Below are 24850 nucleotides of genomic sequence, written 5' to 3'. Positions count from 1 at the left end.
GACTTAAGATGTAGGCCCATTGTAATGTAATGCCCAATTTCCCAATGTGGGGTCCTGTTTTTACTAAATAAAATAATGCCATCACAGCCCCCGTGCCCAAAATTCACCGGCCTATAATAGTACAGAGCACGTTCACCATGGTCATCTAGTTGTTCTGGATGATGAGGATGAGGATAAGGAGGAGGATAACAACAAACAGACCAAATCTGGAAGTGTATACCCATGTGTGGTTGTGAAGAGGTGCATGAGATTACACCTCCCCAAAAAGAGAGAAAGTATTTGAGGTTATGTTTCGCTGTTTTCACTTGGTGATGTACAGAAGTCTTTCCCAATCCAGCCCTTGTTCATTTTTATAAGTGTCAGCCTGTCAGCATTTTCAGTTGACAGTCGGATGCTCTTATCTGTTATAATTCCAACAGCGACACTAAAACCCGCTTTGACAGAACGCTAACAGCAGGGCAGGTCAGGTCCTCCAAGGCGTAGAGAGCCAGTTCATGCCACGTGTCCAGCTTGGATACTCAATAATTAAAAGGCACAGAGGAATCACGGAGGACGTTTGTACTATATGCAAGTTACTCGCTCACCACCTTCACAAACATTGCACTTCTTGTGACACCACCCCTTGCCTCTGTGCCGTCACGATGGGAGGGACTGAGAAAACTGTCCCTGAACTTTGCCATCGTTTCCCTGCCTGAGCTGGATTGCACTTCTGTCTGTCTCGCTTGGACTCCTTGGTTGTACAACAAACTCTGAAGTCTGCTGCCAGCATTCTCACATGGAAATTTTCTAAGTAATTCTGCTACAAGGGCCCTCTGATACTGCAACATTTTAGTACACCTCTCTGCCTATGGTAGAAAAGATTGAAAGTTCTCTTTGTAGCGTGGGTCTAGAAGTGTCACCAACCAGTAATGAGTGTCACCCAAAATTTTTATAATGAGAGGGGCACGTGAAACGCAGCACAGCCTAAAGTCAGCCACGCATGCCAGACTGCTAACACGCAAGACTTCCGTGTTCTCACCAACAGAATGACTAGCATGCTGTCCTTCTCCTCCTCCTCCTCCTCCTCCTCCCCCTCCCTGTCCTCAGGCCATCCCAGCTGAACAGATGGTATGACAGCTGTGTTTGTAGTACCATCTATAGTGCATGAAAGTAGCTCCTGTTCTTCCTCCTCCTTTTCATTGACTACCAATCCACGATGAGAAGTCATGAGGCTGGGCTGAGTGTAATCCCCCTGTATGGTTTTTTGCTCCATGTCCTCGTACTCTGTATGCAATGCATCCTCTTTAATTGTGAGCAGAGAGGTTTTCAGAATGCTGAGAAGCGGAATGGTGATGCTAATCATGGCGTCATCGCTGCTCACCATGTTGGTGCAGTCCTCAAAGTTTTTGAGAATGGTACATATGTCGGACATCCATGTCCACTCCTGAGGTCTTATGTGTGGAGTCTGTACTGAATATCGATGGCCTTGTTGATGTTGGTAGTCAAGAACTGCCCTCTTCTGCTCACAAAGCCTTTCCAACATAAGCAGCATAGAGTTCCAGAGCATGGGGACATCACACACCAGCCGGTGAGCTGGATGCTGCAAATGCTGCTGAAGCACGGCAAGGGCAGCTGAAGCTGTAGCTAACTTTCTGAAATAGGCAGCCATATGGCATACTTTCACTAGCAGATCCAGCAACTCCAGGTAGCATTTCAGAAAACGTTGAGCCACAAGGTTAAGCACATGGGAAAAGCAAGGTACATGTGTGAGTTCACCTTGCCTCAGAGCTGCCACCAGGTTACGGCAATTGTCACACACAACCATGCCTGGCTATAGGTTCACCAGTGTCATTCAAACATTTAACTGCTCTTTCAGCGCTGTCCACAACTCTTCTGCATTGTGCGGTTTGTCACGTATGCAGATTAGCTTCAGCACAGCCTGTTGCCACTCGGCTGCGGCAGCTGACTGGCATTCTGACTGATGTGTTGATTTCAGAGATGGAGTATGAAGAGGAGGAGGAGGAGGTGCAGGAGCTGTAGACTGTGGGGGCAACCCTGATTGACATAGGGCCAGCAATCCTCAGGGTGGGGAGGATGTATTTCATACAATGTCCGACTGGGTCCCGGCTTCCACTATGTTAATTCAGTGTACCGTCAGTGAGATGTACCGTCCCTTCCCACCAGCACTTGTTCATGTGTCCGTGGTTAGGTGGACTTTCCCTGTAACAGCATTGTTGAGGGCACGAGTAACGTTGTGGGACACATGCTGGTGTAATGCCGATACAGCACACCAGGGAAATAGAGGCGACTGGGGACCGAGTACCTTGGGACGGCCACCGCCATCGGGTTGCGGAAAGCTTCTGTCTCAATGAGCCTAAAAGGCAGCATTTCTCACGCAAGCAGAAGAGAGATATTAGAATTTAGGACTGTGGCCTATGGGGCGTTGGATGGGTATTTCCGCTTGCGTTCCAAAGACTGGGTTATAGACGACTGAAGGCTGTGCTGGGACAAGGATGTGGAAGGGCTTGATGATGGTGCTGCTTGACTGTGGGCCACAACAGATGCAGGGCTAGAGACATCTTCACATGCACCGTGTACTGGGAATTGGCATCTACGCAAAACAGTGGAAGAAGCAGTGGTGTGACCTGCAGGCAGTGGTCCTGGAGCCTGGGGTTGACCCACAAAGTTGGGTGCATTGCTGCCATGTGCCTGATCATGCTGGTGGTAGTTGGGCTGGTTGTTTTGCTACCCATGCTGATGCGTGCATGGCAGGTGCTGCAAATGGCCTGTTTGGGGTTATCGGCAGAGTCTTTAAAAAATAACCAGACTCTGGAAAATCTAACAGTTGGAATGGCAACTTCCCTCATGTTGGTGTTACGGGGAATGGATGCACGCCTTCTGTCTGTGGCCACCACACTGCTTCCTCCTGCCTGTTGGGGTGATATGCCTTTTCCCCATGTGTGCTGCTGCCCTCGCTCTGCATGTCCTCCTGTCCAGTTGGGTAAGTCACATAGTCATCTACCTCCTCGTCTTCCACATCCACACCCTGCTCCTCCTCCTGACTTTCTGACAATTGTGTCTCACCATTGTCCACCTCTTCCGACACTTTCCCACCATCACCTTCGCGTGACCAGGGCTGGTCAAAGCTTTGGGCATCTCTACATGCGATCTCATCCGTTCCCACTTCAAATTGACCGGCCGATAGTTCTGAATCTTGAAATAGAAAACTGAACAGCTCATCAGAGTGTCCAAGTGTGGGTTAGTTGTCTCAGGGCACTTGGCATGGTGGGAGGATGGAGGATCAGGGTGAGGAATATCCGGGCCACACTCATGGCTACTCACACTTCACCATGTGGAAGACATGGTGGTGGTGGTGGTGCTAAGTGACTGGAAACATTATCTGCTACCCAACCAACAACTGTTTCACACTGCTCTGGCTTCAATAGTGGTGTGCTGCGGTCCCCTAGAAACTGGGACAGGAAGGTCAAGCAAGAAGATGTGGGTCTTTGTTCTTGCTCACTTTAACCTTGGCCACAGCCTCGTCCTCTGCATGCTCCATCAACATCACATCCACTTCCCCGTCTCTTGCTCATTTTAAATGGACTACTGTACTATTTCAAATGCTCCACACAAATATATTTATTAGTAGTGAAACAATATCTGATCAGTATGCCTGCAAATCTACGATTTTTCAAACCCAAACCCCAGGCAGGCCTCAGCCTGACATAACAGACTGTATTCAATTTTTGTGGGATTTTTGGTGAAGTTAATTTATGCAAAATAGTGCTGTATATAAGTAGAGTAACAGACAGCAAAAAAAGTGGTCCACCGGCCTTCAATGCCCAAACTTGGAGCACGCAGATATGAGGGCTGTAATGGAAATAACACACTTGGCAAATATGTGGCCTTTTTATATTTTTTTAAGCTAGATAGCGCCGTATATAATTAGAGTATCAGACAGCAAAAAAAGTCGTACACCGGCCTACAATAACCAAACTTGGAACACGCAGATATATAAGGGCTGTCATGGAAATACCACACTGGCAAATATGTGGGCTTTTAATTTTTTTTTTATGCTAAATAGTGCTGTATATAATTAGAGTAACAGACAGCAAAAAAGTGGTCCACGGGCCTACAATGACCAAACTTGGAGCACGCAGATATATGAGGGCTTTCACGGAAATATCACACTGGCAAATATGTGGCTTTCTTATATTTTTTTATGCTAAATAGTGCTCTGTATAATTAGAGTATCAGACAGCAAAAAAGTGGTCCACGGGCCTACAATGACCAAGCTTGGAACACGCAGATATACAGTTAGGGCCAGAAATATTTGGACAGTGACACAATTTTCGCGAGTTGGGCTCTGCATGCCACCACATTGAATTTGAAATGAAACCTCTACAACAGAATTCAAGTGCAGATTGTAACGTTTAATTTGAAGGGTTGAACAAAAATATCTGATAGAAAATGTAGGAATTGTACACATTTCTTTACAAACACTCCACATTTTAGGAGGTCAAAAGTAATTGGACAAATAAACATAACCCAAACAAAATATTTTTATTTTCAATATTTTGTTGCAAATCCTTTGGAGGCAATCACTGCCTTAAGTCTGGAACCCATGGACATCACCAAACGTTGGGTTTCCTCCTTCTTAATGCTTTGCCAGGCCTTTACAGCCGCAGCCTTCAGGTCTTGCTTGTTTGTGGGTCTTTCCGTCTTAAGTCTGGATTTGAGCAAGTGAAATGCATGCTCAATTGGGTTTAGATCTGGAGATTGACTTGGCCATTGCAGAATGTTCCACTTTTTGGCATTCATGAACTCCTGGGTAGCTTTGGCTGTATGCTTGGGGTCATTGTCCATCTGTACTATGAAGCGCCGTCCAATCAACATTGCAGCATTTGGCTGAATCTGGGCTGAAAGTATATCCCGGTACACTTCAGAATTCATTCGGCTACTCTTGTCTGCTCTTATGTCATCAATAAACACAAGTGACCCAGTGCCATTGAAAGCCATGCATGCCCATGCCATCACGTTGCCTCCACCATGTTTTACAGAGGATGTGGTGTGCCTTGGATCATGTGCCGTTCCCTTTCTTCTCCAAACTTTTTTCTTCCCATCATTCTGGTACAGGTTGATCTTTGTCTCATCTGTCCATAGAATACTTTTCCAGAACTGAGCTGGCTTCTTGAGGTGTTTTTCTGCAAATTTAACTCTGGCCTGTCTATTTTTGGTATTGATGAATGGTTTGCATCTAGATGTGAACCCTTTGTATTTACTGTCATGGAGTCTTCTCTTTACTGTTGACTTAGAGACAGATACACCTACTTCACTGAGAGTGTTCTGGACTTCAGTTGATGTTGTGAACGGGTTCTTCTTCACCAAATTAAGTATGCGGCGATCATCCACCACTGTTGTCATCCGTGGACGCCCAGGCCTTTTTGAGTTCCCAAGCTCACCAGTCAATTCCTTTTTTCTCAGAATGTACCCAACTGTTGATTTTGCTACTCCAAGCATGTCTGCTATCTCTCTGATGGATTTTTTCTTTTTTTTCAGCCTCAGGATGTTCTGCTTCACCTCAATTGAGAGTTCCTTTGACCGCATGTTGTCTGCTCACAGCAACAGCTTCCAAATGCAAAACCACACACCTGGAATCCACCCCTGACCTTTTAACTACTTCATTGATTACAGGTTAACGAGGGAGACGCCTTCAGAGTTAATTGCAGCCCTTAGAGTCCATTGTCCAATTACTTTTGGTCCCTTGAAAAAGAGGACGCTATGCATTACAGAGCTATGATTCCTAAACCCTTTCTCCGATTTGGATGTGGAAACTATCATATTGCAGCTGGGAGTGTGCACTTTCAGCCCATATTACATATATAATTTTATTTCTGAACATGTTTTTGTAAACAGCTAAAATAACAAAACTTGTGTCACTGTCCAAATATTTCTGGCCCTAACTGTATGAGGGCTGTCACGGAATTAATACACTGTCAAATATGTGGCCTTCTTATATTTTTTAATGCAAAATAGCGCTGTATAAAATTAGACTATCAGACAGCAAAAAAAGTGGTACACCGGCCTGCAATGACCAAACTTGGAACACGCAGATATATAAGTCCTGTCATAGAAATACCACACTGGCAAATATGTGGGCTTTTTATTTTTTTATGCTAAATAGTGCTGTATATAATAAGAGTAACAGACAGCAAAAAAAGTGGCACACTGGCCTACCATCCCCAAACTTGGAACACACAGATATATGAGGGCTGTCACGGAAATACCACACTGGAAAATATGTGGCCTTTTTAAAAAATTTAATGCTAAATAGTGCTGTATATAATTAGTGTAATAGACAGCAAAAAAAGTGGTACACCGGCCAACAATGACCAAACCTGGAGCACGCAGATATATGAGGGCTGTCACGGAAATACCACAGTGGCAAATATGTGGCCTTTTTATATTTTTTTATGCTAAATAGTGCTGTATATAATTTGAGTATCTGACAGCAAAAAAAGTGGTACACCGGCCTACAATGCCCAAACTTTGAACACACAGCTATATGAGGGCTGTCACGGAAATCCCACACTGGAAAATATGTGGCCTTTTTATATTTTTGAAGATAAATAGTGCTGTATATAATTAGAGTAACAGACAGCAAAAAAAGTGGTACAGCGGCCTACAATGCCCAAACTTGGATCACGCAGATATATGAGGGCTGTCACGGAAGTACCACACTGGCAAAAATGTGGCCTTTTTATATATATTATGCTAAATAATGCTGTATATAATTAAAGTAACAGAAAGCAAAAAAAAAGTGGTACACCGGCCTACAATGCCCAAACTTGGATCATGCAGATATATGAGGGCTGTCATGGAAATACCACACTTGGCAACTATGTGGCCTTTTTATATTTTTTGAAGCTAATTAGTGCTGTATATATTTAGAGTAACAGACAGCAAAAAAAGTGGTACACCGGCCTACAATGACCAAACTAGGAGCAAGCAGATATATGAGGGCTGACACGGCAATTTCACACTGGCAAATAGGTGGCCTTTTTATATTTTGTTACGCTAAATAGTGCTGTATATAATTAGCCAATAAAGTAAATGAGAAAAAGAAAAAACGTGAGCAGCACAGCCCAAGGAACCAGAGAGACCAAGATGTGTACTTCAACAGCAGATGCCCGACAGCTGATCAGAGGTGCTCGCATGGAACATGGAGTTGAATAGCATGTGAATCACAAAGAACCTGCAACAGCACTCACCGATCCTGGAGTTAGACAGTCCTTTATTCAAGCATGTGAGAAAACATCTTCACGGCTCGGGGGTGTGCAATAATAACAGGAGTGTGCAGGGGTCGACGACGGCCGTTTCGTACTGTGAATAGCGCTTCTACGGGTCTAAACTTGGAGCACACAGATATATGAGGGCTGTCACGGAAATACCACACTGGTAAATATGTTGCCTGTTTTTTTTTAAATGCCAAATAAATATTGCTGAATATATTAGAGTAACAGACAGCAAAAACAGTGGCAAAACGGCCTTAAATGCCAAAACTTGGAGCATGCAGATATATGAGGCCTTTTTGGTGAATATAAAAAGAAAAGAAAAGCGGCAAAAGGCTAGCACACACAACTATGCTACGTATGCCTGACAAACTATGATTTTTAAACAGGCCTCAGTCTGACAAAACAGACTGTATAATTTTTTTGGGGGGTGGTGAATTTTTGGGAAAAAAAATAGAAACTAGGTATATAGTAAAGAAGCTGCAGCTGCAGCAGCAGGCAGTTATGGAGCTTTGGGAGGGATGCAGTGGGAGCAATGGACGCACATACAGTGCCTGCAGGCCTTGCACTGATGTGGATATGCTGTGCCCTGCCTACCTAGTGCTGCAATATCGGAACCCATGAATTAGCCCTAAAAAGGACTGTTGGTTTCTCAGGAGCTGTGGATTTAAGAGTTGCAAACCTACACTAACTATATAAACCACTATTCTGACCCTATCCCAGCAGCAGCTCTCCCTACTCTCGCTGAATCCGGAGCAGAATGTGGCGAGCAGGGCGGTGCCAGGTCTCTTATACTGGGAATGATGCTGTGCGGCCAAGCCAATCACTGCACGACCACAACAAAGATGGGTGCGGCGTTTCATGGCCTGGCAGACAATCCCTGCAGCGTGATTGGGTCTCTAAAGGCTGCCAAAAATGCTGGTTGGAGACACCAGTTACCGCCAAATAATCCCGGAAATGCTCGGTGCTCGCCGAGTACACCGAGCATAGTGATACTCGGGCGAGTAACGAGTAGTGGCGAGCACATTCGCTCACCACTAGTTATTATAACAGCACATTATACTGAGTGTCACCACATTTTGGTGTCCTTGTCTGCACATCTTTCAACTTTTATCCTTGTCTATTTTAACTTGATTGTGTTAATAAAGACCTTTTCATATTTTTATAAAAACGCCTATGTTTCTCCTTTTTTGAGTTTATGTCATGGAGTGGTATTCTAGTGGCTAAGTGTTATTCACTTTGCATACTTAACAATGAGCCTGGGTATTTTTGTATTCAGATTATACTAGCCTGATAGATCTATTAGCAAGGCGAATAGCTCTTAATGGAGATATCAGCCGCAGCAAATCCACGGGTCAGCAAGTGACCGTATCAGATACAATAAAATTGGAGATTTGTGGATGTAATCCACAATGCCGAATAAGATGCAGGACCAGATATATCCAAAATGAAAGAAAGTGGTTTTATTCAACCACATGTGGTTGTGTCCTGAGGAAGAAGTCATCTAAACTTTGAAACGCGCTGAATAAAACCACTATCTTTCATTTTGGATACATCTGGTCCTACATCTTATTCGGCAGCATGAATTACATCCACAAATCTCCAATTTTATTGCATTGATTGTTTTTTAAAATAAACAACTTTTGTGTGTTTTTACTTTTTACTACTAGGTTAGTAATGGGGGTATCTGATAGACATGTTTCAATTACAAAGTCAGCTGTGTTTTTGGACAATTCACAGCTTACATCAACCTCAACTACCCCAATTGCCAACACATTAAGGCAATCAGGAAGAGTGAAGATGAAGAGCCAGAACGCACCTACTTTGTTGTTCCATTTCTGGGGCGGCTGAGTGCTGGTAATTAAAGACTTCAAAGATCCTAATAACCTCCATGATAATGTCAGCTGGCTGCTGTTTGCTCTATTTTTGCTGGTTTTATAGAATAGGGAGGACCCCATGTAATTTTTTAAATTTATTTATTAGGATAAGCAAGCATAAAAAGATGTAGAATAAACTTTACATGAAAGGCATTCAAGGGTGCAATTTTGATATAGGTAGGGGGGTTATGAAGTTATATATCTGCAGGATTATCTGTCTACAGTGGCTTGAGAAATTATTCATCCCATTGGCTTTTTACCTATTTTGTTATACTACAAAGTATAGTGAAATGTGGTCAGATGAGACCAAACTTGAATATTTTTGCCTCAGAGGTAAATGCTATGTCTGAAGCCATACTATCGTAACTCATCACCCCAAGAATACCATCTCCACAATGAAACATGGTGGCGTCAGCATCATGCTGTGCGGATGCTTTTTTTTTTTAGCAGTAGGGACAGGGAACATGGTGTTAGGTGTCGAGTTCCCGCTTCTGCACAAGGGGGAATCTCGAGCCATCTCCGCTGCGGTCTCCCATTCTTCTCCAGCCGCAGTGGAGTCTGCTCAGCAGAGACGTCGGTCCCAGCATCTTGCTCAGTCTCACTCTGTACAAAGAGTTACTGCTGCTTTTCCTGCTTCTGCCATTGAAGTCAGTGTTGGGCAGCGGCGAGCAGATGCTTTTGGGGCTAAGTCCTGCTTTTCTCTTTCTGAGCATGCCCAGGGCAAGATCTCCCGTTGGAGATCGAGGGTCACATGCTCAGGTACTGCAGCACATCCCATTGGTCCTCCAGGAAGGTCCTGAAAGGGCAAAACTTCGGTAGCAGCTTCCCACTGGTCCTTTATTGGAAGGTCCTGAACGTGCTGCAGCTATATAAGCTGCGCATGACCGCACGGCCATGCGCTAGTATAGACTTGATAATGTGTGTGTGTTGATGGATGTATGTCGATGGATGAAAGCTCCTAAATCATTCCCATTCCTAGTGTTTTTGACTGGTCGCGAATGAAGGATTGCTATCTAGCACCCGACTTAGCCATTAGCACGTAAACACACAATACAGCATCTTATTGCTGTGACCGCCAGTGCGGCGCGGTGAGCTTTCACAGCGCTTTCCTGACCCAAGCCTGGGTGGTTAGTGTGGTTCGCCAGTGTGGCACTGCATGCACTCTCGTGCTTCTATTGCTGTCACTCTGACACCCCAGTAGCGGTGTCGAGCGCATGAGGTCTATGTACTCAAATCCTGTGTCTTGGGATTGAGTTCTGAGACTCCTTGCTTGCGCTCTTGGTGCGGTACCACGGCCCTGTGACGCAACAGGGTTCGCTTCCTTCACACAGGGTGAGGTTAACCCGTGCGTGTATTCACATTGTACCGCCATATAGTCCGTCATTACTTGGCAGCAGGTTCCATCTCTGCACGGTGGACCCCGGGCTGCGAACGCACCTTACTCTATCTGTCTTATTATTTGGTGCGTTCCGCTAGCCCTAACACATGGTCTGCGTAGAGATGAAAATTGATGGTACGAAATACAGGGATATTCTTGACAAAAACCTGTTTCAGTCTGTCTGTGATTGTAGAGTGGGACGGAGGTTCACCTTCCAACAAGACAATGACCCAAAGCAAACTGCTAAAGCAACACTCGATTGGTTTAAGGGGAAGTGAGTAAATGTTTTGGAGTGGCCTACTCAAAGCCCAGACCTTAATCCACTTGAATATTTCTGATCAGACTTGAAGATTGCTGTTCATCAAAGGAAATCATCTAACCTGAAGGAGCTGGAGCAGTTTTGCCTTTAGGATTGGACAAAAATCTAAGTGGCAATATGTGGAAAGCTCATGGAGACTTATCCAAAGTGACTTGCAGCTGTAATTGCCTCAAAAGGAGGCTCTACAAAGTATTGACTTTAGTGAGGTGAATAGTTATTTGCACTGAAGTTTTCATTTAATTTGTCCTATTTATTGTTTGTTTCACAATAAAAAAGAAACTGATGCAAACCCTTAAAAAAATGGTTTTGAGATATCAAAACACAAAAAATACCAAGGGGTGAATACTTTTGCGAACCTCTGTATCTATTCTATTTACAATCTATATATTTTTGATCTTTCTATCATCTTTGTATCTATATATTTATATATGATTGCGGTATTTTTGTCAACTAGCTATTAAATTTACATAGTGTATTATAGTATGTAAAAGATGATGATAAAAAGGCATTGCTTACGGATTGCATATGAATCCGAGATGAGAAAATAATCGCACACTCGCATTGCATTCGCATGACAAAAGATGGACTGTACGGATTCCACTAGTCCAACTATTCTGGATGAGAATAGGACAGATTTTTTTAGACGCCAGTGTGAGTGAATTGTAAAAGTTTGGATCGTTGTATGAGTTTTTGAGTTTGTCCGCTCCAATCATTCTGTTCCCAATGAAGCTTTGATGTCAATAAACCTTGTACATCCTCACCACAAAAAATGTCATTCACGGATAGTTTACAAGTAAGAAAAATGCATTTATGAGTCCAAATTGTCTTCTTCCACTTATCTTATTTGTAGTTGTGTATTTTTTATTGTAATTTATTGTGTCATTTAACATATTTTCTGCATGCATCATATAAGATGTAGTGATGAGCGAGTACCAAAATGCTCGGGTGCTCGATGCTCGGGCCGAGCGTCCCAAGATACTCGTGTACTCGGCCCGAGTACCGAGCCCAATATTATCCTATGGGAGACCCAAGTATTTTTATGAAATGACCCCCGGCAGCATGTAGAAACCCTAAAAATGTCACAAAAGTCTCAGAAGAGTGCTCAAATGACATGGCAACAGCATGGGGAAGAACCCTGTAAGCATTTCTCACTCAAAAGTCACAGTTGTGAACAATTTTGTCTGAGTTTTACGCCATTTTTACGGACTCACCAAAATAAATTTTCATGGCGGAAATGTTAAGGACACATACCCAATAGTGAGATAGAGCTGGTGTATGTTACTTTTTGTGATTACATGAAGGATTTTACGTGAAAACATTGTGTGGCACTCCGATGTCCCTGAGAAGAGACGTACATGAAGGTCTCTTGACATAATGTGCCCATTTTGAGGAAATGGGTCTATTGTAGTATTTTCCTTTGCCAGGGCAGTCCAAAATTGTGAGGTTCACCAATGCCCCTGCATACAGACGTGCATGAGGGCATGTAAACCTGAAGTGCCCATTATAAGGAAGTGGGTCTATTGTAGTATAGCCCTTTGCCAGGGCAGCCCAAAATTGTGAGGTTCACCAATGCCCATGGATAGAGACATGCATGAGGGCCTGCAAACCTGAAGTGCCCATTGTAACGAAGTGGGTCTATTGTAGTATAGCCCTTTGCCAGGGCAGCCAAAAATTGGGAGGCTCCACATTGTCCCTGGATAGAGACATGCATGAGGGCCTGTAAACCTGAAGTGGGTGTATTGTAGTATAGCCCTTTGGCAGGGCAGCCAAAAATTGGGAGGTTCAACAATGCCCCTGGATACAGACGTGCATGAGGGCCTGTAAACCTAAGATAGGTGTATTGTAGTATAGCCCTTTGGCAGGGCAACCAAAAATTGGGAGGCTCCACATTGTCCCTGGATAGAGACGTGCATGAGGGCCTCAAAACATTGTTCCCATTGCAAAGGAGCGGGTCTCCTGTCGTTGTAATGCCCATTCTGAATGAATGGGCAAAACAAATTACCACTGGGGGTATACAAGATACTACGGCCTAAGTTTTGTAACGGTCATCATGGTGGCGCATGAGGAGAAGGAGAAGCAGTCCAGCGATTAGCCAAAGTCCAGAAGCGTGTACCCATGGGTGAGTGGAGGTACATGGCAAATTCACGTTACAAAATTTAAATTCCACTCTCATTTGCTGGTAGTGTAGTGAAGTCTGGCCCAATCCAACCCTTGTTCATCTTGATCAGAGTCAGTCTGTCAGCATTCTCAGTTGACAGGCGGATGCGTTTATCAGTATTTATTCCACCTGCGGCACTAAAAACACGCTCTGACAAAACGCTAGCGGCAAGGCAGGCCAGGACTTCCAAGGCGTAGAGAGCCAATTCATGCCACGTTTCCAGCTTGGATACCCAATAATTGTAAGGCACGGAGGAATGTCGGAGTACAGTTGTTCGATCTGCAAAGTAGTCCTTCAGCATCTGGGCAAACTTAGCATTTCTTGTGGCACTACCCCGCACCTCAGGGGCTGTGGTACGTGAGGGGCTGAGAAAACTGTCCCATATCTTAAAGACTGTTCCCCTACCTCTGGCGGATTGGACTTGTGCCTCTCTCGGCCGTACGCCTTGGTTGTCCACCGATTCCTGACCTATGCCGCTAGCGTTTTGTGAGGGGAATGTTTTGCCTACTTCCGTGACTATGGCCTTCTGGAACTGCTGCATTTTGGCTGACCTCTCCGCCTGACCAACACGATGACTGAACATGCTGTGCTCCTCCTCCTCCTTTTCCTCCTCCTCATCTCCCCTGTCCTCTGGCCAGCCATGCTGAACCGAGGGTATGACTGGTGTGCATGTCATATCTTCAATTTGGCTGGAGAGTTGCTCCATGTCTTCATCCTCCTCCTCGTCATAGTCCTCCACTGCACGTTGTGAAGACATGAGGCTGGGCTGTGTGTTATCACCCACACCCACTACTGTTTCTTGCTCCAACTCAGCGCGCTCCACTTGCAATGCATTATGTTTGTTTTTGAGCAGGGATCGTTTTAGAAGGCAGAGAAGCGGTATGGTGACGCTAATAATGGCGTCATCGCCGCTCACCATCTTGGTGGAGTCCTCAAAGTTTTGGAGGACGGTACATAGGTCAGACATCCATCTCCACTCCTCAGGTGTTATGTGTGGAGTTTGACACATTACCCGATGGCTTAGGTGATGCAGGTAATCAACAACTGCCCTCTTCTGCTCACAAATCCTGACCAACATGTGAAGAGTTGAATTCCAATGCGTGGGGACATCACACACCAGTCTGTGAGCCGGAAGATGCAAACGGCGCTGAAAGCCGGCAAGGCCGGCTGAAGCAGTAGGTGACTTTCGAAAATGTGCAGACAGGCGGCGAACTTTTACTAGCAGATCAGACAGCTCTGGGTATGATTTTAGAAACCGCTGAACCACGAGGTTGAGCACATGGGCCATGCATGGAACATGTGTCAGCTGGCCTCGCCTCAAAGCCGCCACCAGGTTGCGGCCATTGTCACACACGACCTTTCCTGGCTTTAGGTTCAGAGGTGTGAGCCAGTGATCTGCCTGCTGTTTCAGAGCTGTCTCCACACCTCTTCTGCATTGTGGGGTTTATCACCTATGCATATTAGCTTCAGCACAGCCTGTTGCCGCTTCGCTGAGGCAGTGCTGCAGTGCTTCCAGCTTGGGACTGGTGTGGAGGGTAAAGTGGATGAGGATGCGCAGGAGGAGGAGGCTGAGGAGCATGACATTCCGGAGCTGTAGAGTGTGGGTGAAACCCTGACTGAGGTACGGCCTGCAATCCTTGGTGTGGGAAGGACGTGTTCCGTCCCTTGCTCAGACTGGGTCCCAGCTTCCACAATATTAACCTAGTGTGTCGTCAACGAGATGTAGCGGCCTTGCCCACAAGCACTTGTCCACGTGTCTGTGGTTAGGTGGACTTTGGCTGAAACAGCGTTGTTCAGGGCATGTGTGATGTTTTGTGACACTTGGTTATGCAATGCGGGGACGGCACACCGGGAGAAATAGTGGCAGCTGGGGACCGAGTAACATGGGACAGCTGCCGCCATCAGGTCACGGAATGCTTCCGTCTCCACCAGCCTAAAAGGCAACATTTCCAGTGCAAGCAGTCGTGAAATGTTAGCATTTAGAACTGTGGCATGTGGGGCATTGGCAGCGTATTTGCACCTGTGTTCAAAAGTTTGCTGAATGGATAACTGAACGCTGCGCTGGGACAAGGACGTGCTTGATGATGGTGTTAGTTCTGCATGGGCAACTGCAGGTGCAGGGCAGGAGGCTTGTTCGCCTGCAGCATGGACAGGGGATTGGCTCGCACGCACAACACGCGAAGACGTAGCAGTGATATCAGCAAGCACTGCTCCTCAACTCTGTTGTACATCCCACAAAGTCGGGTGCTTGGCTGACATGTGCCTGATAATGCTGGTGGTGGTCAGGCTGCTAGTATTGGTACCCCTGCTGATGCTGGCATGGCAGGTGTTGCAAATGGCCTTTTTAGAATCATCTGGAGCCAACTTAAAAAACTGCCAGACTCGGGAAGACCGAACATTTGTACAGGCACGTTATGTCGTGTTGTTGTTCCGGTGAACGGTTGCCTGACTTCTGCCTGGGGCCACCACCCTGCTTCTTACTGCGTGTTGTGATGCTATGCCTCCCTCCCCCTGTGCACTGCTGTCCTCGCTCTGCATCTCCTCCTGCCAGGTTGGGTCAGTTACTGGATCATCCACCATGTCATCTTCCTCTTCGGAACCCTGCTCCTCCTCCTGACTTCCTGGCAATTGTGTCTCATCATCGTCCACCCCTTGTTGAGACACGTTGCCAACGTTCCCTTCGTGAGAACATGGCTGCTCAAATATTTGGGCATCTGTACATACGATCTCCTCATGACCCACTTCAACAGGAGCTGGCGAGAAGCCAGAATGTGCAAATGGATACGTGTACAGCTCGAGAGTGTCCAAGTGTGGGATAAGTAATGTCCGTGGAGGTGTACTCGGCCTGGTGGTAGGAAGGAGGATCAGGTTGTGAAATGTGCGGTGCAGTATCACGGCTACTGACACTTGATCGTGTGGAAGACAGGGTGTTTGTGGTGGTGCCAATCTGACTGGAAGCATTATCCGCTATCCAACTAACAACCTGTTGACACTGGTCTTGGTTCAAGAGCGGTGTACTGCTGCGGTCCCCAAGAATTTGGGACAGGACGTGCGAGCGAGTAGGTGGCAAAATTAGAGCTTGCACACGACCTCGACCTCTGCCTGCACCACCATCACGTCCACTTCCTTGTTCCTTGCCAACGCCCTTGCGCATTTTGCAATGCTGTGCTGACGTGTATTATTCTCTTTTTTTGTGCATTGTAGCCATGCAAAAAACACAGAAATGTGCACCCGTACGCTGCCACCGACGGGCACACACTAGAGGTTTTAAATGCATGCACTAACAACCTAACAGCTTTTTAGGAGAGACAATTACTGAGAAGTCTGACCCTATCAGGACTGTTTTAGACTGTGTACACCAGCCCCAGATATGATGAAGGCTGGTATACTGTCACTAGGAATTGATATATGCCCTGCCTGCCCTGCCTGTACACAGCTACAATAGTCCTGAGAAGGACTGTTCTGGTCACTACAAAGCCTGTACTCCGACCTGGCTATATCCTCCCTGCCTGCCTATATCCTCCTAGATTGGTCCTGAGAAGGACTGTTCTGGTCACTAGAAGCCTGTACTCTGACCTGGCTATACCCTCCCTGCCTATATCCTCCTAGATTAGTCCTGAGAAGGACTGTTCTGGTCACTAGAAGCCTGTACTCCGACCTGGCTATACCCTCCCTGCCTATATCCTCCTAGATTAGTCCTGAGAAGGACTGTTCTGGTCACCAGTTTGCAGCCCTGCTCCGGAACTAGCTTTGAAGGGCCGCAAACCTCTCCCTGAAGCAGCAGACACTCTCCCTGCACTATATATAGATAAAAAGAACCCGGCACTCAACTTTAGTCAAATTGGTGGTTTTTTATTTCGTAGTACGAAAAACGTTACGGCCTGGTCTGGCCTTCGTCAGTTACGTACTGAGAGGTGTCTGGGAGAATGTTGAGGGAATACTCCAAAAGGCGTGGTGAACTCCAAGGAGATCCCTTGAAAAATGTAAGCCTCCGGTCAAAAGACGCGGCTGCAGATACTGCTGCAGGCTGAGGGAGAAGAGGGTAACTGACGAAGGCCAGACCAGGCCGTAACGTTTTTCGTACTACGAAATAAAAAACCACCAATTTGACTAAAGTTGAGTGCCGGGTTCTTTTTATCTATATATACGGCTTGGGAACCTACCCGTGCACCTTAGTAGCTGTGCCCACGTCTTTTGATTCACTCTCCCTGCACTGACTGTCTGGAACGCTGTGTGCAGAGCACAGCGCGGCTGGGTCTTATAAAGACTCGGTCACGCTGTGCTGCCGGCCAATCACTGCAATTCCACAACTAACAGGGCTGTGGCATTGCAGTGGTCTGCCAGCCAATCCCTGCATGTGGGCTGGCTCTCAAAAGAGCGCCAACACGCAGGGATGAGGACCACGAGTAAAGCACGAGTATCGCGAGATTACTCGGTACTGGCCGAGTAGCCCGAGTACAGTGATACTCGTGCGAGTACCGAGTAGTGACAAGCGTACTCGCTCATCACTAATAAGATGTATTCAGATCTGGCCTCATAAATATTAATTTATTGTACAAATGCTCAGAGATCATCTTGCATACCTAGAATTTCTCAAATGTTAAAATTGTGTCCTTTTTTTCTTTTTGCTTTTAATAACATCATTAGGTACCACATGGATGATTGAGATTTTAAGCCTCATTCAAAAGAATGGAGACCCAACCTGGAGCAATACTGTACTGAACTGGGAAAGAGTACCTTGGATTGAAGAGTTGGGTTATGCCAAAAAGCTACAACAAAGTGAGGAACACCCTCGCCTAATTAGCAGCCACTTGCCCAGACACCTGTTTATGAAATCATTTAATGGTTCTAAAGCAAAGGTAAATTATTACACAAAAAATCATCAAAAACATTCTGCAATGCTTTAGTACGATCACATTTGTAGTATTAATATTATATTTATCAATATGATTATTGTGTCATAATGAAAAGCACAAAACAATTGGATGTAATACGTAGATCAAATATATAATGTAAAAAGTGCAATCTAAAGAGAGCAGAAGCACAGTGTAAGTACTAAGATGTGAGCAAACATTAACCCTTTTACCCCCCAAGGTGGTTTGCACGTTAATGACGAGGCCAATTTTTACAATTCTGACCACAGTCAATTTATGACGTAATAACTCGGGAAAGCTTCAACGAATCCCACTGATTCTGAGATTTTGTTTCGTGACATATTGTACTTCATGATAGTGGTAAAATTTCTTAAATATAACTTGCTTTTATTTGTGGAAAAAATGGAAATTTGGCAAAAATTTGGAAACTTCTGCAATTTTTAATCTTTGAGTTCTTATGCCCTTTAATCAGAGAGATATGTCACAAACAATAGTTAATAAATAATATTTCCCACATATTTCCGTTAACAGATGAAGACCTGAGTGGGGACTTACTTTTTTGTGGATTGCGATGAAGCTTTTGTTAGGAACATTTTACATAACATTTGGGATCACATTTATCCCTCACTCTACACTGAGCACTTACATCGGGGTTTCCACGTAAATAGGGTTGAGCGACCTTTACTTTTATAGGATCGGGTCGGGTTTCACGAAACCCGACTTTTTCAAAAGTCGGGTCGAGTGAAATCGGCTGATCCTATAAAAAAGTCGGGGTCGGGGTCGGCCGAAACTCGAAACCCAATGCAGTGCATTGGGTTTACAATGGTTCCCAGGGTCTGAAGGAGCGGAAACTCTCCTTCAGGCCCTGGGATCCATATTTAAGTGTAAAATAAAGAATTAAAATAAAAAATATCGCTATATTTACCCTCTGACGCGCCCTGGTACTAACCGGGAACCTTCCTTCCTTCGAATCAGCGCTTCCAGGACCTTGCGGTGACGTCGCGGTGACGTCGCGGCTTGTGATTGGTCGCGCGAGCGGTCACATGGGCGGCCCAATCACGTCACCGCGACGTCACGCAAGGTCTTGCAAGCGCTGATTCTTAGGAAGGAAGGCTGCCGGAAAGAAGCAGGGCGCGTCCGAGGGTGAGTATATTCCTATTAGGTATATACTCACCCTCGGACGCGCCCGGCTTCTTTCCGGCAGCCTTCCTTCCTAAGAATCAGCACTTGCAGGACCTTGCGTGACGTCACGGTGACGTCGCGGCTTGTGATTGGTCACGCGAGCAGTCACATGGGCGGCCGCGCGACCAATCACAAGCCGCGACGTCACCGCGACGTCACCGCAAGGTCCTGGAAGCGCTGATTCGAAGGAAGGAAGGTTCCCGGTTAGTAGCAGGACGCGTCAGAGGGTAAGTATAGCGATATTTTTTATTTTAATTCTTTATTTTACATTAAATATGGATTCCGATACCGATTTCCGATATTGCAAACATATTGGAAATCGGGATCGGAATTCCGATACCACATTCAGAAGATCGCCGACTTCATGGCCGACCCCACACAGGGGTCGGGTTGGGTTTCATGAAACCCGACTTTGCCAAAAGTCGGCGACTTCTGAAAGTGGCCGACCCGTTTCGCTCAACCCTACACGTAAATCTTTGAGTAACATGATCCCTTCACTATAACATGGCAGCAGAGTTAATCTGGACTCCGTCTGGCCTCTGTTCAGCGGTGTCCTTCTTATCAGCAGAGAGCAAAACTGTTGCTGACGGCACTTTTATGCAATCTTAAAAAGATGGACAACGCCAGATCACTAAAAACTGCTTTTCATTACAAAAACTAGTGTTTGCATCACCATATTTTGAGAGCTATAATTTTTCCAGATTTTGGCTGACAGAGTCATGTGAGGGCTTGTCTTTTGCAGGATGATTTGACGATTTTATTTGATACCATTTTCAGACACATGACATGTTTTTTATCGCTTTCTATTCCGATTATAGGGAGAAAGAATGAACAAAAAACAGAAATTCATGAATTTTTTTAGTGTTTTTTTAATGCCGTTCTGCATGTGGTTATGATTACAATGATGCCACATTTCTATAGTTTTTTAATGTTTTGCTGCTTTTACACAATAAAAACTATTTAATAGAAAAAAATATTATGTTTGCATCACTTTATTCTGAGAACTATACCTTTTTTAGTTTTCCACTGATGGAGCTTTATGATAGCTTGTTTTCTGCAGGGCAAGATGCCGTTTTTAACCGTACTATGCTTATTTATATTTGTCTGTATGATCATGTTTAATTCCACTTGTTGTTCAGTGGTATTACGATAAAGCATTTTTCTAACCTTATTTTTTTATTTATTCTTTATATGGTGTTCACTAACGGGGTTAACTATGGAACAGTTTGATAGGTTGGATCTTTATGGACGTGACAATACCAAATATATGTGCTTTTATTGTTTATATTCCTTTTTTCATAAAAATATTAATTCATGGATGCATATTTTTTACAATTTTTTCACTTTATTTCTACTTTTTTACTTTGTCCCAGTATGCGACTTTCACTTTTTGCATGTTAATAGCTTGTATAGAATATACAGGTGCTTTTCACAAAATTGGAAAAACATCAAAAGTTAATTTATTTTAGCTCTTTAATACAAAAAGTCAAACTCATATATTATATAGAGTCATTACAAACAGAGTGATCTATTTCAAATGTTTATTTCTGTTCTGTTCTTTTGAAGTCCATGCTGTCAGACACTGCATTCCCTTCTCCATACGAGTGGCAATTGTGTATTGTCCTCCCAGCCCCTCTCATCAGTACATGGATCACTTTGCCACCTGGCTTCCACACTTTCTCTCCTGTGGCATCCTCACCCTCATCATGGGTGATTTCAACATCCCCATTGCTTTTCCCCTCTCCCCATCTGCTTCTCACCTTTTATCTCTAACTTCCTCTCACAGCATACGAACTCTCCAACTCATGAAGACAGAAACTCCCTTGACTTGGTCTTCTCCCGACTTTGCTCAGTGAATGATTTCACAAACTCCCCTCTCCCGCTATCTGAACACAGCCTTCTTTCATTCTCTATCAAGAACTGCCATCCCGCTCAGGTCACCCCTACTTTCCACACTTAATGAAACATCCAGGCCATTAATACCCAGAAACTTATGAAGAACTTTCAGTCATCATTGGCCCCTATCTCCTCCATCTCATGTCCTGATTCTGCTCTGAAACATTACAATGAAACCCTGCAAAGTGCCCTGTATGATATTGCACCTCCTATACATAGAACAACTCGGCACAGATGGCGACAACCATGGCACACCCTGCAAACACGTTTCATGCAGCGGTGCTCCAGGTGCGCCTAACGTCTGTGGAAAAAATCTAATCTACCCGATGATTTAATCCATTATAAGTTCATGCTTAAAACATATAACTCTGCCCTTCACCTCTCCAAACAAACCTATTTTAACACCCTCATCACCTCACTGTCCAATAACCCTAAACGTCTCTTTGACACCTTTCATTCTCTACTCAACCCAAGTGTGCAGGCCCCAACCACGGATCTCGCGCTGACGATCTGGCCAACTTCTTCAAAGAAAAAATTGACCACATCTGACAGGAAATTATCTCCCAATCCCTTCATACCATACACTGTCCTCACTGTAATCAGACTCCTTTCATCTTCTCGCCCAACCACTTGCACCAGTGACACCATTCCTTCACACCTCCTCCATTCCCTTTCCCCTGCCATCACCTCTCACCTAACAAAAATATTCAACCTTTCTCTCTCTTCTGGTATCTTTCCCTCCTCATTTAAGCATGCCATCACACATCCATTACTTAAAAAACATCTTTCGACCAAAACTGTGCCTCTAACTATAGACCTGTCTCTAATCTTCCCTTCATCTCTAAACTCCTCGAACGCCTGGTCCACTCACGTCTTATCAGCTATCTCTCAGATAACTCTCTTTTCGACCTTCTTCAATCTGGTTTCCGCTCTTTACACTCCACTGAAACTGCCCTCACTAAAGTCTCTAATGATTTACTAACAGCTAAATCTAATGGTCACTACTCCATGCTAATTCTCTTGGATCTCTGCAGCATTCGATACTGTGGATCATCAGCTCCTCCTTACTATGCTACACTACATCGGCCTCAAGGACACTGTTCTCTCCTTGTTCTCCTCCTATCTCTCTGACCGCTATTTCACTGTATCTTTTGCTGGTTCCTCTTCCTCTCACCTTCCCCTTACTGTTGGGGTTCCTCAAGGATCAGTCCTATGCCCCCTCCTCTTCTCTTTATATACTGCCCTTATTGGACAAACAATCAGTAGATTCGGTTTCCAGTATCATCTCTATGCTGATGACACCTTAACTATACACTTCTGCTCCTGATATCATGCCTGCCTTTTTAGAAAACACCAGTGATTGTCTTACTGCTGTTTCTAACATCATGTCGTCCCTCTATCTGAAGCTGAACCTGTCAAAAACTGAACTCCTCTTGTTCTCTCCCTCTACTAACCTACCTTTGCCTGACATTGCCATCTCCGTGTGCGGTTCCACCATTACTCCCAAGCAACATGCTTGCTGCCTTGGGGTCATACTTGATTCCGAGCTTTCATTCACCCCCCACATCCACTCACTGGCTCGCTCTTGTTATCTGCACCTCAAAAAGATTTCTAGAATTCGCCCTTTTTTTACTTTCGACTCTGCAAAAACTCTTACTGTTTCACTTATTCATTCTCGTCTGGACTATTGTAACTCTCTACTAATTGGCCTCCCTCTTACCAAACTTTCCCCGCTCCAATCTGTCCTGAATGCTGCAGCCAGGATCATATTCCTCACCAATCGTTATACTGATGCCTCTACCTTGTACCTGTCATTACACTGGCTACTCATCCACTCCAGAATCCAGTACAAAACTACTACCCTCATCCACAAAGCACTCCATGGCTCTGCACCACCCTACATCTCCTCTCTGGTCTCAGTCTACCACCCTACCCGTGCCCTCCGCTCCGCTAATGACCTCAGGTTAGCATCCTCAATAATCAGAACCTCCCACTCCCGTCTCCAAGACTTTACACGTGCTGTGCCAATTCTTTGCACTACCCAGGTTAATATGATTAATCCCCAATCCCCAAAGTTTTAAGCGTGCCCTAAAAATACATTTGTTCAGACTGGCCTACCGCCTCATGGCATTAACCTAAATATCCCTGGGTGGCCCATTCAATAAACTTAAACCATAATCAGGTTCTTCGCATCATGTTCTCAAAGACTTTATCATTTAATTAGCACTCTGTGTCTGTACTGTTATATATTTATGCTGTTAACTGGTTCCTGCAGCTTTGCATTAACACCTGATCCTTACACTATGGCTGGTCCTAACAACTAAAGTAATTGTTCCATCCACCTCTCGTGTCTCCCTTTTTCCTCATGGTTTGTAAGCTTGAAAACAGGGCCCTCATTCTTCTTGGTATCTGTTTTGAACTGTGATTATTGTTATTCTGTAATGTCTATTGTCTGTACCCATCCCCTCTATAATTGTAAAGCGCTGCGGAATATGTTGGCGCTATATAAATAAAATTATTATTATAAATATTATTATTATTATTATTATGGTTGATGATTATGGCTTACAGCCAATAAAAACCCATAAGTCATTATCTCAGTAAATTGGAATACTTTATAACACCAGCTTGAAAATCCAAAATGTTGGCCTACTGAAATGTATGTTCAGTAAATGCACGCAATGCTTGGTCGGGGCAGTGCCACAGGCTGATCGCCTCCAGAAAGCAGTCATTGACACACTCCACAAGGAGGGTAAGCCATCACTCTGTAATAACTCTATATAATATATGAGTTTCACTATTTGTATTGAAGAACTGAAATAATTTAACGTTTAATGATGTTCTAATTTAGTGAGAAGCACTTTTGTATGTTTTCATCACTTTTTGAATTACTTGCAGTGTTGTGGTGACAAAAATAATACAATTCTGGCATTGAGATTTTTGTCCTCCTTTACATTATTTATTGATTTTATAGTTTGAGTGATTAGACTTTTAAAATGACTGTGACACCAAATATGTATTTTTTTACTTTTCTTTATTTTTCACCGGGTAAAAGAGGAGTGATTTGAATTTTAACGGCTTTTTTTCCCCCAAAGTGCTATTAACCCCTTTACCCCCAAGGGTGGTTTGCACGTCAATGACCAGGCCAATTTTTACAATTCTGACCACTGTCCTTTTATGAGGTTATAACTCCGAAACGCTTCAACGGATCCTGGTGATTCTGACATTGTTTTCTCGTGACATATTGTACTTCATGATAGTGGTAAAATTTATTTGATAGTACCTGCGTTTATTTGTGAAAAAAACGGAAATTTGGCGAAAATTTTGAAAATTTCGCAATTTTCAAACTTTGAATTTTTATGCAATTAAATCACAGAGATATGTCACACAAAATACTTAATAAGTAACATTTCCCACATGTCTCCTTTACATCAGCATAATTTTGGAACCAATTTTTTTTTTGTTAGGGAGTTATAAGGGTTAAAAGTTGACCAGCAATTTCTCATTTTTACAACACCATTTTTTTTTAGGGACCACGTCTCATTTTAAGTCATTTTGAGGGGTCTATATGATAGAAAATGCCCAAGTGTGACACCATTCTAAAAACTGCACCCCTCAAGGTGCTCAAAACCACATTCAAGAAGTTTATTAACCCTTCAGGTGTTTAATAGGAATTTTTGGAATGTTTAAATAAAAATGAACATTTAACTTTTTTACACAAAAAATTTACTTCAGCTCCAATTTGTTTCATTTTACCAAGGGTAACAGGAGAAATTGGACCCAAAAAGTTGTTGTCCAATTTGTCCTGAGTACGCTGATACCCCATATGTGGCAGTAAACCACTGTTTGGGCGCATGGGAGAGCTCGGAAGGGAAGGAGCGCCGTTTGACTTTTC

General features: G+C 44.3%; 1 protein-coding gene across 4 annotated transcripts in view; it reads left to right on the top strand.

Moving 5' to 3' along the window:
- The window catches only part of LOC138651865 (sulfotransferase 2B1-like), a 172614-nt gene that overhangs the window by 61270 nt on the left and 86494 nt on the right, over positions 1-24850 (top strand). For all 4 annotated transcript variants that reach the window (XM_069742428.1, XM_069742429.1, XM_069742431.1 and 1 more), the window contains one exon: positions 17651-17862. In XM_069742428.1, the coding sequence (XP_069598529.1) occupies positions 17651-17862 (212 nt within the window). The remainder of the gene's footprint in view (positions 1-17650; positions 17863-24850) is intronic.

The sequence above is a fragment of the Ranitomeya imitator genome, chromosome 10 (genome assembly GCF_032444005.1).
Source record: "Ranitomeya imitator isolate aRanImi1 chromosome 10, aRanImi1.pri, whole genome shotgun sequence".
NCBI classification, from domain to species: domain Eukaryota; kingdom Metazoa; phylum Chordata; class Amphibia; order Anura; family Dendrobatidae; genus Ranitomeya; species Ranitomeya imitator.
Note: the sequence above shows the minus strand (reverse complement) of the source record. Positions and strands in the feature narration are given on the sequence as shown.